Source organism: Rousettus aegyptiacus, unplaced genomic scaffold (genome assembly GCF_014176215.1).
Source record: "Rousettus aegyptiacus isolate mRouAeg1 unplaced genomic scaffold, mRouAeg1.p scaffold_m13_p_7, whole genome shotgun sequence".
Taxonomy (NCBI): Eukaryota; Metazoa; Chordata; class Mammalia; order Chiroptera; family Pteropodidae; genus Rousettus; species Rousettus aegyptiacus.
The window spans coordinates 72,125,150-72,141,885 of record NW_023416310.1 but is presented as its reverse complement, the minus strand read 5'-3'; the positions used below and the strand labels follow the sequence as shown (position 1 = coordinate 72,141,885).

General features: G+C 45.4%; 1 protein-coding gene and 1 non-coding gene across 2 annotated transcripts; one reads left to right on the top strand and one right to left on the bottom strand.

Annotated features, from left to right (window-relative positions):
- Window positions 1-1,210: 1,210 nt before the first annotated feature.
- Window positions 1,211-10,833, top strand: LOC107515896 (zinc finger protein 28 homolog). Its single transcript, XM_036225062.1, has 6 exons — window positions 1,211-1,220; window positions 1,333-1,676; window positions 3,167-3,223; window positions 7,301-7,442; window positions 7,719-7,809; window positions 9,664-10,833. The coding sequence occupies exons 1-6, from the start codon at window positions 1,211-1,213 to the stop codon at window positions 9,671-9,673; spliced, it is 654 nt and encodes a 217-aa protein (XP_036080955.1). The 3' UTR covers window positions 9,674-10,833.
- On the bottom strand, window positions 3,939-4,057 carry LOC118605813. Its single transcript, XR_004952243.1, has one exon. It is a non-coding gene; the product is annotated as a 5S ribosomal RNA (ribosomal RNA).
- Window positions 10,834-16,736: the final 5,903 nt, after the last annotated feature.

Here is a 16,736-nt window from a genome sequence, read left to right as displayed (position 1 = left end):
AGCCTCAGAAGTGCAGTACGTAGCATTCCAGCCTCACTAGGTTGGGGCAGGGAAGTGAGAATGCGCATGCGTGCCTGCTCACCCCAGCCTTACTTCCTGCCATCAATAGGGAACCCCATAGGAGACTGCTTGTTGACACCAGTCTGTGGGGTGTGGTCGCCTGGTCCCTCATGTTGAAATGTGTCAGCCAGGCACAGACCACAGATGGAGATGCCTGGTGAAGACCAGCAAACATGATGATTTCCATCCACAGAAGATGATAATTAGATGTTTCTGTGCTTATTAGTATGAATCGTCTCAGCAAACTATGAGCCCATCATCCCAACAGCGTAAGACTTAGAGTAGCTTTTCCAGGAGTGTCACACGAGCTTTAAAAAACCTTAGCGGGAAGGGGTGGCCCATGTCTGTCCTACCACTGGACACGACTAACTGCTTCTTCTAGAGGCCGGTACTAACGTTCTGGACCCTTGCAGCAGAATCGCATGCAGATTCTTTTTTTTTTTTTTTGAGTGAAATTTACATAACATAAAAATGACCATTCTGAGGTGTACGATTCAGTGCCATTTGGTACCGTTACAGTGTGGTGCAACCGCCTCCTCTACCTCGTTCCAAAACATTTTCATCACCCCCAAAGGGAATTCTAAAATTCGCTTATGCTTTAAGAATTTCTTTTAAATTTCAAAATCTTGAATCCAGGTAAAACTTACTTCCTCTAACATGTGAGCTAGAGGTTTAGTCCGAATTATACTTGAGAGGGGTTATGGGTTGAGCTAACATAATACATTGAAGACTTTATTCTCCCACCAATCCCAAAGGCCCCTTTGTCATTTGGTTAAAATGTTAAATACTCTATGTCCCCGGCCTGTTTTCTGGCTCCTCGTGATCCTTTTTTATGATTCCTTACGGTAAAAATGTTAGAAAGGGGGCGCCTGACGGTTCGGCACAGTCACCTCTGGGAGAATGTGAGACACTCCTGTCATTCTTTTCGTTGGTGTGCATTTCGACCTACTTTCAATTTTCGTGTGTTGCATCTCAAAATTCCCCTCCCGCCTCATTATTTCTTTTATTCATCTACATTTTAAAAATGGCTTGGCTGCGCTAACTTGGTTAAATTTTCTTCTGTATTCCCAAATCTCTGCGTTGCTTGGCGGCTGTGAGGCGGCCCCGCATTCCTCAAGGAGGAAGTCGGCAGGGCTGGGGTGGTGTGAGGATGGAGCGGGGTGAAGCGGAGCACGGGGAGGTGCGGGGCACGTGGGCTGGGCGGGTCCCGCCCCGTGTGGGCGGAGCCTCCGTGGGGGCCGCGGCGCGCGCGGCCTCGGGCCCGGTGCGCAGGCGCGCGGCGGCCCGCGGAGGGGCGCGCGGGTGGTCTCCGGCCTCCCCCGGGCGCCGGCGGGCGTGGGTCCCGCCTGCGTCCTGGACGTAGGGCCGTGGTCTGCGCGGGCGACCCAAGGCTGCCGAGAGGGTCGCAGAGCCCGGGCCGGGTCAGGCCGCGCTCCCCGGTGGGTGCCGTGTCCACACTGCATGGGCGGCCGGAGCCAACGCACGGGAAGAGCCGCGTTTCGGGGAGAGGCCGCTCTTGCCACGGGGTCTCCATCCTCACGACCACCGACGCGGCCGCGGTAGGCCCAGAGGACGGAGCGACAGGCCGCCCAGGGCCCCGCGGACTAGGGAGCAAGGTGGGAGCAGGTGCTGCGCCCCGCCCGCAGCGCACCGCGTCCCTGGGGTGGCGCGCGTCCCTACGGCCTCCGAGAGAAACCCGAAGTGTGCGTGCCCGAGGCTTGCCGGCGGCGGTTGGAGTACTGGGGTTCCCTAGAGGTGCCTTAGCGCCCGTGGGCGACTCCGCGCCGTGGGGCCGCGCGGACGCCCCCTGCGCGTCGCCCGGCCGTCCCGGGGGCGCCCCGCTCCGCGCCGCGCCGGGCCCGGGAGCTCTCCGCGGCGCCGGCCTGCCGGCCTTTGTCCGCAGCCTCCTGCTTCGCGCTCGTGGAAACGCTGCGCGAGGTTTCTGGCGCCTGTGGGTTCCTCGAAAGCCCCGTCCGGGGCCCCTGGCGGAGGTTCCAGCCGAAGGGCGTTTGTCCCCTAGGCTCTGCTGGAACCAACCAATGCGCCCAGAAGGCGGGGGCTTCGGGGACAGGAATCTCGCCGGGAAGAGCCCCCTCCTGCCCTCCAACCTATGCCCCGAGACCCATCCGAGCTTGGGAAGAGGCAGCGGAAACCCAGACAAGGAGCAGACCGCGCGGAGCGGCCGGGGCTCGAGTGAGCGCACCGCGTTCAGAAGCTGCGGGTCACTTTGTAGACGAGAGAAGCGAGCTGGGGCTGAGAGCGGTGGCGAGGGTCGGGCTGCGTGAGAAATGCCACCTCGTGGGTGGGACGCTGGGGCATTCCACGGCGGGAAGCTTTTCATCTCCAGCCTCCGCCCCCGAAAGGCACCCTGTCCGCTCTTCTTCCTGCGCTAATTCTTCCCGGAAGCCGGGCAACCTTCTGACTGTGTCTGGCATGTGGAGATGCGCCGTTTTGTCTTTCCTGATCTCACAGGGTCAAGAGAAGTAGTTCAGGGAGGGTTTGCCAGGATTCTCTATTTCTGTCTCATTTGACAGGAGGGGAAAAAAAGAGGTGGAAAGGCAAATGACCTGTCTAGGGTCAATAAGAGGTGGCTGGGAGAAGCCGGAGGCCTGGGCTCCTGGCTTCGTGCCGTCCACGCAATCACACTGGTAGAAATTTCATCTGAGGAGATCCTTTTGAGAAACAACCAAAGAAGAAGAAACAGTTTTTAAAGAGACCTATGTTTAAGGCACCTATCTGTTTTTCCAAAGCTTTATGAGGATTCTTGGACACAAAGGGTTAACATTCTTGGTCACGAAACACACAAAATAGCCTTTTGGGTTCCCCCTCCCCCAAACAGCAGCTTTAACGTAGGGACCATACGTCATCTTTTGAGATGCTATTATTTGCTCGATAATTCGGTTTTAAATGTTTCTGTGTTAGTAATAATTAAAGCAGTAGGGAACATTGCAGGCTGGAGGGGTTCCAGAGGGTTGGATGTTACCTCCCCGGCTCCTTCTCTGGGATCAGAGATTACTAGCAGGTGTGTAGAGTTTTTAGGCGGAGAGTCTCGGAGCCGCAGGGCAGCCAGCTCTCACTGTTCTGTTCCCCTTCCCTCCCGTCCCAGGTGTGCCTCCCAAGTTTCAATGCTCTTCCAAGAACACAGAAAGTGAAAAGCTCTCAGGTGAGTTGTTTCTTTTATCCCTTATTTTATTTTCCAGGGGATTTTCATGGCTTTTGTAAGTGTGTTCGTCTGTTAGGATGGAAAAGTGGGAATTGATTTAAAAAAAAAAAAAAGTTTACCAGTAAATGAAGAGTGACTGAGAGACACCTGACTAGCGGGCAGAGGTGGCTGTTATCTGTGTAGGTCAGGTGATCACCAAACGTGAACAGCACATGTCTTTGATCTGCCTGATCTACACAGGATTTTCATTGCCCACAAGGAGAAACCAGCCAGTTATTCCTGGGACAGAGAGACTTCCTGGCATTGGAGTTTGGGAGGAAAGTCTTTGAAGGTCTTCAGTAGGGAAGAACCTGGTAGCAACTCTTTTGTTGCCAGTAATTGTTCTTCAGTGGCAGTGGAGGGCAGAGCCCAGAGAGGTTTTATTAGAGACCAAAGTATTGTGGACGCTGTAAGAGCTTTCTGAACCACGCTTCTATCCAAGGACAAAACCCAAGACTGTGGAGGAAATGGACGGAAACGACTCCTTAAGCTATCCAGGTTGGACAGCAGGGAGTTCAAACTCGCAGTCTTTGGCAAATGTTTATGCACTATCCAGTCATACTTTTATTTTTTTAATTTTTATATATTTTAGGCGAGACAACCCTTGGTCGATTTCACAGATCGCAAGGACCTTGCCAGTTTACAGTCTCTTATTTTTTTATTTTTTTATTTTTTACGCCTACAGCACCTGGTCTTCCTAGGTGGTCTCCCATCCAAGTACTAACCAGGCCCGACCCTGCTTAGCTTCCGAGATCAGCCGGGATCGGGCTTGTTCAGGGTGGCATGGCCGTAGACTCCAGTCTTGTTTTTAAAAATTGCAGTAGTATAGGTATAGAACAAAATTTGACATTTTAACCACTTTTAATTATACTGTTCAGCGGAATTAAATAAGTACATTGATAATACTGTGCAGCCATCAGCACCATTCATTCCCGTAGCTCTTTTAACTTTGTGAAACTGAAACTCAGTACCCACTAAACAACAGCTTCCCACTCCTCCGGCACCCCGTCCCTGGCAACCCCCACTCTATTCTCCGCCTATCCGTTCGTGGCTATTCTAAGTACTTCTACATGTGGTGTCATACAGTATTTATCCTTTTGTCTCGTTTCACTTAGCATAATGTCTTCAAGGTTCATCCATATTGTCTCATAAGTGAAAATTTCCTCCCTCGTATGGCTAAACAATATCCCATTGTATGTAGACCTCATTCGTCTGTCTATGGACGCTCGGGTTGCTTCCACATTTTAGCTGTTGTGACTAATGCTGCTATAAACGTGGGTGTTTAAATATTTCTTCAAGACCCTGCTTTCAGTTCTTTTGGGTACATCCCCAGGAATGGAATTGCTGGGTTATATGGTAATTCTGTTTTTGATTTTTCGAGGAACTGCCACACTTTTTTCCAAAGCTGCTGTACCATGTCACATCCTCAGCAACAGTGCACAAGGGTTCCAGTTTTTCCACATCTTCTTCAACACTTGTTATTTTGTGTGTTTTTTTTGTGTGTGTGTGTGTTTTTAAGTAGCCATTCTAATGGATGCCAGGTGATATTTCATTGTAGTTTCAATTTGCATTCCCCTAATTATCACTGGGGTTGAGCATCTTTTTATGTGCTAATTGGCCATTAGTGTATCTTCTTTGGAGAAATGTCTGTTCAAATCCTTTGCCCATTTTAAATCTTCCAATCCTTAAACATGGGTGTGTTCCCAGTTAGTTATGTCTTTAATTATTTTCAGCAGTCTTTTGTAGTTTTCATTGTACAAGTCGTTTACTTTTTTCGTTAAATTCCTAAGTATTTTATTCTTTTTGATGTTATTGTAAATTAATCGTTTCTGTAATTTCCTTTTCAAATTGTCTAGAAATGCAGCTGTTTTTTGTGTTGACTTTGTATCCTGCTACCTTGCTGAATTCATTTATTAGCACTAAAAGTTTTTTCGTGTGTGTGCGTGGACTCCAGCGTTTTCTACATATAACGTCATATCATTTTTTTAGATATAATTTTACTTCTTCCTTTCCAATTTGAAAGTCTTTAATTTCTTTTTCTCGAATAATTGCTCTGGCTCGAACTTCGAGTACCACGGTAAGTGGAAGCGGTGAGAGCAGCCGTCCTTGTCTTAGTCCTCAGAGGAGACGCTTTCAGTATTTCACCATCAAGCATGAAGTCAGCTGTGGGTTTGTCGTATGTGGCTTTTACTATGTCGAGGTGGTTTCCTACTATTCCTACTTCATTGAATGATTTTATCATGAATGGGTATTGAATTCTGTCCGATGCTTTTTCTGTATCGGTTGAGATGATCGTGTGACTTTTCCCCTTTATTCTTTAATGTGTGGTGTATTACCTTAACTGAGTTTTGAATTTGCAACCATCCTCACATTCAAAGAAAAAATCCCACTTGGTCGTTGCATATAATCCTTTTAATACGCTGCTGAATTTGGCTTGCTAGAATTTTGTTGAGGATTTTTGCATCACTATTTATAAGGAGTATTGATCTGTAGTTTGCTTGCAGCATTTTTTTTTTTTTTTTTGGTGTTGGTATTGGAGTAACGCTGGCTTCATACACTGAGTTACTAAATGTTCGCTTCTTCAGTATTTTGGAAAAGTTCGGGTAGGATTGAGATTAGCTCTTTTTTAAAGTTTGGTAGAATGAACCTGTGAAGCCATCAGGTCCAGGACTTTTATTTGTTGGGGCATTTTCATTACTGCTCCAATCTGCTTAGTAGTTATAAGTCTATTCAGAATGTCTATTTTCTTTGTGATATCGTCTTGGTAGGTTTTGCGTTTCTAAGGATTTGTCCATTTCATTTTGCTTTTCCAATTCCTTGGTGTACAGTTGTTCATGATACTCCTCCATAATATTCCTTATTTCAGGAGAATCAGTAATAATGTCCTTGCTTTCACTTCTGATTTAATAATTTCAGTCTTCTCTCTTTTTTTCTTAGTTCATCTAGGCAAAGATTTGTCAATTTTGTTCATCTTTTCAAAAAAAACCCCAGCCTTTGGTTTCATTTTTCTCTATTGTTCTTCTGTTTTCTGTCTTGTTTATTTCTGCTCTAATCTTTTTTTGTTATCTTTCCTTCTGCTAGGTTTGGGTTTAATTTGTTCTTCTTCTGGTTCCTTAAGTCGTAAGGCTAGGTTGTTGATCCGAGGTCTTTCATGTTTTTAGTGGAATCGCTAAAGCTGTCCAGGTGATTGATCGCCCGCACGTCTGTTATCGTCAGGGGCCACACCCACCACCTGTGGCGAGCGGAAGATGTATATATTCCAGTGTTTTTCTCTCATGGGAAGAAAACAATATGTTGTTTTTAATGAGAAAAAAATAGATAAATTAACTTTATTACTGTCTTAATTGGTAGGATGTATATATTATTTATTTTAAAATAAGGGGTGCTCAAAACTTCACTGCCAGGATGGTCAGGAAGTGCTGGGGAGATCACTCAGCTAAATAGAGTCCCAAGTTACTCTGTCACGTGGCCCTGAGTCCCTCTGTGGTCCTAAGCCCTGGTCTCCGGTTCCGCTGCCGTGTGCTCCGCCGGCCTCTGACTCTGCTTATAAATTGGTGCCACCTCAGTGAAGATTTGCCATTCCTAGGAGCCCAACCCAACAACACCGAATAAAGCTGTGTTTCCTACCTTTATTTAATACTGATGATAGTGAACCCGGCAGAGTCCTCATAATATCTTATGACAGGGTAAATGTTCATAAATATGACCTGTCTCCCTACTATGATGGAAGCTCCTTAAAGCAGGAAAAAAAAAAAAAAAAGGCTTGATGTAGCTTAATATTCCTGGCAAGCTAGGACAGTTTCAGACACATAGTAGGAACTTTAAAATTTTGCTTTATTTGTTTGAATTAATACGTAGATAGGCTGTCTAGCTTTTCCTGTCGTGATATCACTTTATCTCACAAAGTAAAATAAAACAAGGTATAGAATAGGCAGCCTATATAATATTTATGGTAAACTCTCAACATAAACATGTTCAGAATTGTTTCCCAGATATCTCTTTCATGCGACCCATAACTGATCTCTTTGGCTCAAACAGAAATGTGCCGGTCAGGGATCCATGTCATTCAAGGATGTGACTGTGAACTTCACCCTGGATGAGTGGCTACAACTGACTGACCCGCAGAGGCGCCTGCACCAGGCTGTGATGCCGGAGAACTGCGGTCGCCTGGTCTCAGCAGGTGAGTGGTCGTCCCTGTGGAATGCCGCACTGGCGTGCATTTCTTTTCCTAGCTGCCAAAATCAACGGCCCTCAGAGGAATGTAATGATATTTGCAGGTACATCCGTCTTATCAACCGGAGCTGGTTGTTCCCATTGGGCCCAGAGATCATTTCTGTGTTCTCATCTCCCTAATGAAAGGCTCAGATGGCACCTCCATCCCGTGGCTCCTGAAGCTGCACCTTCCTTGTCCTTCAGGGGCCCTGAGGTCCAATGTCTCACCCTGTCTCACTCACAGGGCGTTGTACCACCAAGCCAGAGGTGATGCCCAGGTTGGAGCAAAGGAAAGAGCCGTGGCCATTGGAAGTTTCCCAGGCCGGAGTGATCGGGTGAGTTAGTCATTACCGGGCGAAAAAAGAAGCCAGTGGAAATCAGGTTCCAGAAGGTTGGTTCAGAGGTTGGGACCCTTGGTCTGTATCTTGCCTCGGGCAGCCTGGCTCGCACCTTTGTTCATCACTCAAGTTCAAGCGCTTTCCGTTTTTTGCCTGACTTTGGGAAGTTGACCATCTCGTGCCCAGTGTTGAACCCCTGCCCGCCTCATCTCAGACCTCTGTTCTTGGTTTCTCTTTCTCAAGTATTCATTTTCCCTCCATTTTCATGGACTGTTTAACGTCTCCCAAGCATTGATGAATGGATTTATTATTTATTAATTCCACAGATATTCCTAGTACATGTTACTCAAGTTCTTGGTGCTGTTGCTCAAAAACTCATCATAAGTTCCACCGGATCAGTCTCCTAAGTCTTACTCAGACATCTTCCACACGCGCACACCTCGTCCTGACCTTTGCCTTTCTAGATCCTGAAGAGAGGGCTCAGGACTATGCCTCCCTGCAGTTCATGCTAATTGTGCTTGTTTTTACACATATTTGTGTTTGAACTAAAGTTTCACCTCTGTCTGGAAGTGCTTAATCAATCTAGCCAACATTAATCCTTCCCTTCTTACAATTCCCATTTCACCTAGTGGCGAAGTCACAGCAACTCAGACTTGATCATGTACTTGACACCTGAGAGCATCTGGTTATTGCCTGAGGCTTTATCCCCATCTGAAGGATCTCTTTTTACTCTTTCATAGATGTATAGTAAATATGTTCATATATTGACACTGATAGGTATGTTTATTTAGAAAGCATTTTATAAGCATATGAGCCTATGTCACGTTCCTGTAGATTCTAATTCCTAGGGTATATAGATTGCCATGGAACCATGAAAGTTTGTACCCTAAGTTTTGAATAAATTTCCCGGTAGTCCTGATGTATACTGCTGCTTCTTGAGGGCCACCAACTATGTATATACTTAGACGAATTCAAACACAACTGGAGATACAGTAAAATCTGTCAGGAGCATAGGTTGTAGTTGGGAGAGGTAAACACAATTGTTTGCTATATTTTGAAATTCAGAGTTATCAAGTGCTATTTGGATACACTTAATGCTTACCAGGTGTGTTAATGAGACGTACAGGTAGTGACTACTTTCACTGTTTGAGAAAATGGACTTTAAGAGTCATGATTTGAAAAAGTATGCGTACGAATGTGTGTGTGTGAGAGACAGGGAGGCCAGGGAGGGATGCATTTCCTGGAGTGCTCTGAGTTTTTAGTAGAACTGAAGCTGAAAAGCAGTCTGGCTGAGCGTAATCTGTATCACACTTGTAACTTGTGATTGGAAATAAATATTAAAAAAAAATTATTGTGTATTTTTGTAAGGGTATCTCGGACAACTGATACAAATCTGATTTTATCCATCAGCATGTAGATAGTGGGCTGTTACCTGTATAGACGTAGATAATCGGTTTTATCCCACACCTGAGACTTCCTGTGATATTTCTCCCGAACAGTCATGTATAGTAATAGTCTTGTCACTCTACCTCCTGGTTGTGGTCTTTGTTGGTTTCACCCCAGTACCTGAGTTTCTGTTTAATGCTTTTCCTTCAGTTCATCATTCCCTCTGTTTAGTTTCCCCTTCTATTTTTAGTTCTAAAGGTCATACTTTTAAAACAGCAAATATGTGTATGTTCATTGCTAGTTTTACTCTTCCTTTTCCACTGTAGCAGGTGTTTTCTGTTTATGCTCGAGATTTCATCCTAGGAGCTTGAGCTTGAAAATTGAGAATCGATTATGTAATAAATTATACTTACAGAAGAAATGTGTTAACATTTTAAAAGCATACTTAATTTTTTTTATTTCTAGAAGTCAGTAAATTTGATGGTCAAATAGACAGAAACCAGGAAAACCAAGGTAAACATTTGTGGCAAGGTATTCGTCAACCAAAAAACACTGACTAAGAAGGGAGATAATGTTTTCGGAAAAACATTTACTTGATACAAACCCGGTTTCTGCAAGAAAAACGCCCTGTCAATAGGACTCATGTGGAATGAATTTGGAAAATGTTTCACAATCAATTACTAGTGATAAAAATCGCTCAAGTAAGAACTCTGATGAAATAAATAATGCACGTGGGAAATCGCTTCTTGATAATAAGCAAGAAAACACTCGTATTGGAAGGAGAGCCGATGTATGTGACCGAGATGGGAAATCCCTCAGTCATAATGAGGACTTGCCTGAGCAAGAGGAAACTCAAACTTTGAGACCGCCTTTCGAAGATAAGGGACACAGAGAAGCCTTCGCGAATAAGGCAGCTGTCGTTACACCTAAAAGGGCTCAAACAGAAGAGAAATCCTGCAATTCTAAGGAATATGGGGGAAACATCAGTCACAGGTCGACCCTTGAAGTCCATTAGGAAACTCACACCAGCGGGAATCACCCTGAAGGTGATGAGCGTGAGAAGTCAACCCTCTTTACACATCAGAAAGTTAACAGGGGGCAGAAAACCCACGAATCTAATGAAAATGAGAATGATTTCCACAAGAAGTTACTTCTCACTCAGCTCCATATGACTCACAGAGGAGAGAAACTTTTGAATGTAGTTTTTGCAAGAAAGCTCTTAACCAGGAGTCCCGTCGCACTCAACATTAAAAGATACACACGAGAGAGAACCATGTGAAGGTAATAAACGTGGGAAAACCCTCCAGAAGTTACAACCCACTGACCCTCAGGGAATTCTGGGAGAGAAACTTGATGACTGTGTTCCCCTGGGAACTCAGCCTTACTTGATTAGCAGAAAATGTCGTCAAAAAAGAAGCTTTATGTGTGCATCAGAGATTTCGTACAGGAGAGAAGCCCCGTCAGTGTAATGAGCATGGGAAGTCCTTTTATGCAAAATCAAACTTCAGTTGTCACCAGGGAATTCGCACAGGGGAGAAACCGTACGAGTGTGAGAATTGTGGGAAATCGTTCTATATGAAATCAAACCTAACAAAATATCAAAATAAAAGCAGGGAAGAAAATTTTCAAATGTAATGAATGTGCAAAAACTTTTTTTTTTTTTTTTGCGGAAGTCATTTGCTAACTATTAGAGAACACACATGGGAGAAACCCTATAAATATAATGAATGTGGAAAATCCTTCTCTAAGCAGCCCTACATGTACTTCATGAGAAGCACACAGAAGAGAAATCCTATAAATGTACTGAGTGTGGCAAATCCTTCTGCTGTAAGTCACCCCAATTATACATTAGGCATCTTATACAGGGAAGAAACTCTATGACTGTAATGTATGTGGGAAAACCTGTGTGAAGCCAAATCTCACTAAACATGAAAAATTCACACAGGTTTGAAACCTTATGAATGTAATGAGCATGGCAAATCCTTTTCTATGAATTCTGTCCTCACTGTACCTCAAAGAACTCACACAGGGGAGAAACCCTGTGAATGTAATGAATGTGGGAAATCCTTCTGCAAGAAGTCAGCTCTCGCTAAACATCAAGTAATTCACACAAGAGAGACACTCTAAATTGCATCAAATGTGGAAAATTCTGTGTGAACTCAAATTGTGTCAGATCATAGAGAACTCATGGGAGAAACCTTACAAATGTAGTAATGCGGAGACTCCCTTTATGTATAAATTCAGTCTTTATTTGACACCAGAAGGTACGCATGGGGTAGAGGGTAGAGGGCTGTCCATGAATGGAATGAATATTGGAAAATTTGTGCATGCCTTGCTGAATATCAGCAAATTCTATGGAGAGCCCTGAGAACATCCTGTATATTAGTATCTGCCTACAAATCAAATATATGTCTCAGAGAAATCATGGGGAAAAACGTAAACAATACAACAAAAGTATAAAACATTTACAAACTCACAGCTTACTGAACATGAGGTAATTGATATTGGAGCGAAAAAATATATGTTTTGCATGCATGAAAGCGTTCAAGAAAAAAACTTATTTTTAAAGAAAGGAATTAATACAGAGGGGGAATCTATCAATTTAGGAAATGTGGATGTTATTTTTCTCTAGAAATGATATAACACTAGAAGTCACAATTGTGATGTGGTACCAGATTTTGAAAATGTGACATCACGTGTAGCTTATACTAATGGTACTCATTGTTAGAATATGAAGCCTTCTGAAAACACAAGTTGCAGCAGCAAGGCGAAGAAGGCACTGGACCCTCGAAGAGTACTTGAGGTAAGCAAGGCTTTGGGTCAGAAACCAAGGGAGCAGCAAAGATTAATGAAGACGTGTCAGAAGTTACAGAGTAGCTAGAAGGGGCTCCCACTGGCCACATTTGAGGTAACTCAGTGGTCAAATGGAATGACCGTAATTGCCTGTAGCATTTGAATAAACAAAAATCTGAGTCCAGAGCGATACACAGAAAATGTTAAAGGGGCTAGGCTCATTTTCGCCATTGGAAGCAACTCTCACACAAACTCCTTACTCTGTAATTGGAGCGAAAGAATTCAATTTTCAGCCTGTCCTTTTAGTAGCAGTTGTCTGTCTCCAGTTGTGATAAGGCCATCTGTTATTGAAAAATGTCAGCTAATGCAGAAGGCATGACAATTTGAAAAATTACTAATTCACCCTTAGTGCATCCAGGCAAAGTTTGTCGGTGGATGTTAGAACCATCAGATTCAAAGGAGACAGGCTGTTTGTGTAGTGCCAGAGTATCGCCCACGGCTATCTCGCTCACTATACCTGGGAAAAGTGTACCTTTACGACAGCATGACCGATTGCCTACTTTGGCCAGGCGACCGCATGTAGCATTGCTCATAGCAGTGGTGCCATTACGTGCCTCCCGATGAGACGCACTATAGTGTCCTTGCCAGAGCACTTCACGTGAATCCAATCCAGCGTTCAGCCTTTTAGTGTGCAGGAAACGAGGCAGGCGGAGGAACAGCTTCAGTGGAGAAGACAATCAGATCCGGAATGTGGGGCATTCTACAAGACAATTGACAACTGGCCCCTTCGAAAAGGCAATGTCATTTTAAAAAAGAAAGTAAGGGACTATTTTTGATTCAGAGAAACTAGTGAGACATAATCAAATGCAGGTCGTGAACCTCTATCGGATTAAACAAGACGTGTACATAGATATTTTGGAGGCAATTGGAGGAATTTGGATGTGGAATTGGTATTAGGCAATACTCGGGAAGTAGAGTTCATTTTCTTAAATGAGACAATTGTGGTTATGAACATTCACGGTTGTTTCTGGGACATGTGTGCTGCATACGGAGAGGTGACTGTCATGATGTCTGCAGCTGTAGGGTGGTTCAGGACAAAATGATACATAGGTAGATAGAGCAAAAATAGTCCAATTTTTGCATTTATTGAACTTAGTGGTAGGTAAATAGGCATTCACTCATTTTTCTTTAAAGAACTCCAAAAAAAAAAAATTGATTAAAAGTCTTGGGGAAGTACCACACTACTTATCTATTCTCTTACTGTTTTTGGGCATGTATAAGTAATTTTCCCATTGTTATTGGTCTACTCTCAATAACAAAGCCAAACAACGCCTTTTAAAAAAGTGACTGTCTTGGGTTTAGCGGGTTTAATGAAGCCAGGCTCACGAGGTATGCAAAGGCAGGCTACGGCCTGCCGCGGCCCAAGGCTTGCTGGGCAGTAGCTGCCGACAGCAGTGCTCGCCATGCGGAAGGCGGTGCTGCGCACAGGAACGCGCTTCTCGGTCCTCCTCCCGATGGCTGCCGCGGGGCCTCCAGAGGGGCAGGTGCGTGCCCAGGTGGTAGGATTGCAGGACCACTGCATAGCAGGCTTCCAGATGCCGTGCCCGACTTCCTTGAGCAGGTGGACAGGCTGCTCCCCGTTTCTTGTTGGAGAGACTTGATGTAGCCCACGATCCCTCTCCACCGGGATTCTGTCGGGCTGGGCATATGACCAGGCACGGGCCAATAGCAGGTTTCTGGGGGAAAAGGGCTTATCATTGTTTGTCGTGAGCACAGTGGCCTCGTCCATCTGGATACCACCATTGGTTGGATCTTGTGAATCAGGGCCGGTGCTCCGGGGCCGGTGAGCAGAGGTAGAGGAGCCGCGGGCAGTCATGGCGCAGAGTGAGTGAACCACTCTGAAGCTGCATCAGGAAGCCCTGAGGTCCGAGTCCCCCTCGCGCTGGGAGCCCTAAGGCGTCCTCACATTGCAGAGGTGTATATATTTTTTTAATTATGTGATTCAGAGGTGTTAGATACAGGAATTTGGATGCAAGAATGACATTTTTTTTTTTTTTTTTGAGAAAGGATTCAGTGACTGCTTTCTGCCTTGTAAATTTCCATGGAATGCTGAAACGATGCTGTTTCTTGTTTGAAAGAAATAGAACACAGGAAATTTCCTTCTAGTACCTGTTTACCTCTTAAGTATTCTTTCTCTTTATAGGAAACAACCATTTTAAAATTGACATAAGTTGTTCATTGTTCTTTTCCCACTGTTCCTGGGCAAGATGTGGCTTGATGGCAGTGTCTGATTTTTATTTTTGTCTGGTGAATTGCTTGTCTCCACACCATTTAATTAATCTATCTTTTTGTTCCTGATTTGAAGTACTGTCTGTATCATGGATGAAATCTTCATTCGTAGTGGCTTTGCTTCATTCTGCTGACTTCTTCCCCACGTCTTTCCAGAAAGAGGAGCTGAGACCCTCGCGCTGGCACGTTCCCTGGCGACCAATCACAGCCCCTGTCCTTTCGGACCAGTTTAGTTTCTCCTGGGGTGGACACTTAATCTAAGAGAGGTTGGTGGGAGCCAAGGCGAGTTCTTGCTGGGGGTTTTTGCATAGAAGATAACTATGGACCAGAGGTTCGTTTGTTCTGACCCTGGCGCTGCCAGCAGCTTGGTTATATTGGGTTTTCTCTAATTTCCCGTCTCATAGCTTGTAAACACTCCCTTTCTTTCAGGGCGTTTTTGTATTATAGAACAATTGTATCATTGTGCTAATAAGGTCGTGTTTTAACTGCCCTTGCTTTGTAATGCTTTCCCACGGATCGAAGGGCAAGTCTCTCTTCATTCTATTTTCCCAAACTTCCCCGGCTTTTCCCACATGCGTTCTTCTTTGCGATGTGACCTTTAGAATACTTACCAGGCTCCTCTCCAAAGCCTTTGAGATTCTGATTGAGTTTGTATTTAGATTTAATCTCAAATGACCGCCCGCTGAGAGTGGCGAGTTCCTGTTCCAGCTGGCTGGCGTGGGTCCCAGTGACCTGACACGGGGCCGATGGAGATGGCTTCTGTGAATTTCCCTTTTTCCTGTGAGTGGGCCATACTTTTTGTTTCTTTGCATGTTTTTTTTTTCCTGAAAACTGGGTATTTTTAGTATTATAATGCTGCAACTCTGAAGTTCAGATTCTTCCCCTGCCCCGGGGTTCTTGCTGTTTGTTGCGGCGGCGGCTTCTCCGATCCTCGTTTGGGTTCTTGTTTGCTTCGTTATTGACTTTTCTCAACTGTTTTTGTGAGTCTGTATTCTTTGTCCTCTGTGTTCACTGAATTCCTTTTTCCATCAGCGCAGAAGTCGGGTGTGTTTTACCAGTTTCCTTAAACATTTGGAGTTGCCCACCGCCGCCCCCCCCCCCAAAAAAAAGGGGAGATGGAGAAAAAGAAAAAAACACTCCTGTCCTTTGCAGATTGACTGCGTGGGACCTTCCTTTGACACTTAGCCAAGCTGGTTACAATTCTGCCTTAGTCTTCATGCCCAGCCTACATGGAGCATGCAGGCCAGTCAAGGCGACGGCTCAGGCAGGGACTTCTCGGGGGCTTTCCTGAGCCTGTGTCCCAGCTGGGCTCCCGTGAATTCCTGATACATGTGGAACGGAAGCCCTTATTCCCACGCATCTTTTTCAACCTCTTCCTCACCAGGCTTCTGTTTGTCTGTTACTCATTTGAGGCAAGAAATAACTGTCATTTCTTGTTCCCAGCGGCTACAGCCAGTAGTTGTCTCTTTCAATGCTTTGGGCACATGCCGCCCCAGCCCTGTGACTGCTCCGAGTTGAGGAAACAAAGGGAAGACTTGCAACTCCTGCAGTGTCCCGGCAGGAGAAGCCCCCCGTCACAGTTCTGAGGTCTGTCATTCTCCCTCTGGCCCCGGCATCCTGACCTGGATGGAGCTCAGGTTGTCATCTTTTTGGCTTCGGATCTGACATGCGGGGGGTGGGAGGTGGACAGCTCAGAGTCATGGCACGGTCACTGCAGAGCCCCGTGTCCTTCGCCAGGCCTCCACGCAGTGGTCGTAAGATTCGGACTAGGTCGATGGTCAGTTTTTGCCAGTTCATTGGTAGTTGTTCATATTAGGGGGACAGAGCCCTCGATTTCCCTGCTCTGCCATTTCGAGACGCGAAGTCACGTCCCATCAGTGCTTGAGCTGCTACTGGTCCAAACGGATGTGCCACGCTCTGGTTTCTCCTGCCCGGCCTTGGGATGAGCTGCTGCTCTAAAGAGCTTTGGTCACGTTTTGCGGGGATTAATATTTAGAAACCAAGATCAGAATAAAAAGACTGCGTACTTTATTAGAAATGTAAAATTCTAAGCGGTGCTAGTGTTTTTATTAGGATCACCATTGATTCTGCTAATATTCTTTTTATATTACGAGATTCTGAATGGGCTACTTCCACGTTCTTCATGAGACTTTTATTAGTCATTTGTACGCTAGGTGTCGGAGGAACACATATACTGCATCTTAGAAAAAAATGACAGTTCCTTTTTCATCGGCTGATTCTCTGTCGGCGTCGGCGTCGGGTTGGCTGCCAAGTGGCTGAACCGAGACAGAGGATCGTTGTCTCACGCACAAGTCCACCAACAGGTGGTCCAGGGAGGTCGGCTTGCCCTACTCCGTGGTATCATCCAGGGAAAGGGCTCCCTTGACCCGTTACTTTTCCATCTCCGAAATCAAGAGTCAGGAAACCATGGCCACAGGCCAGTGTGGCCAGCTGCC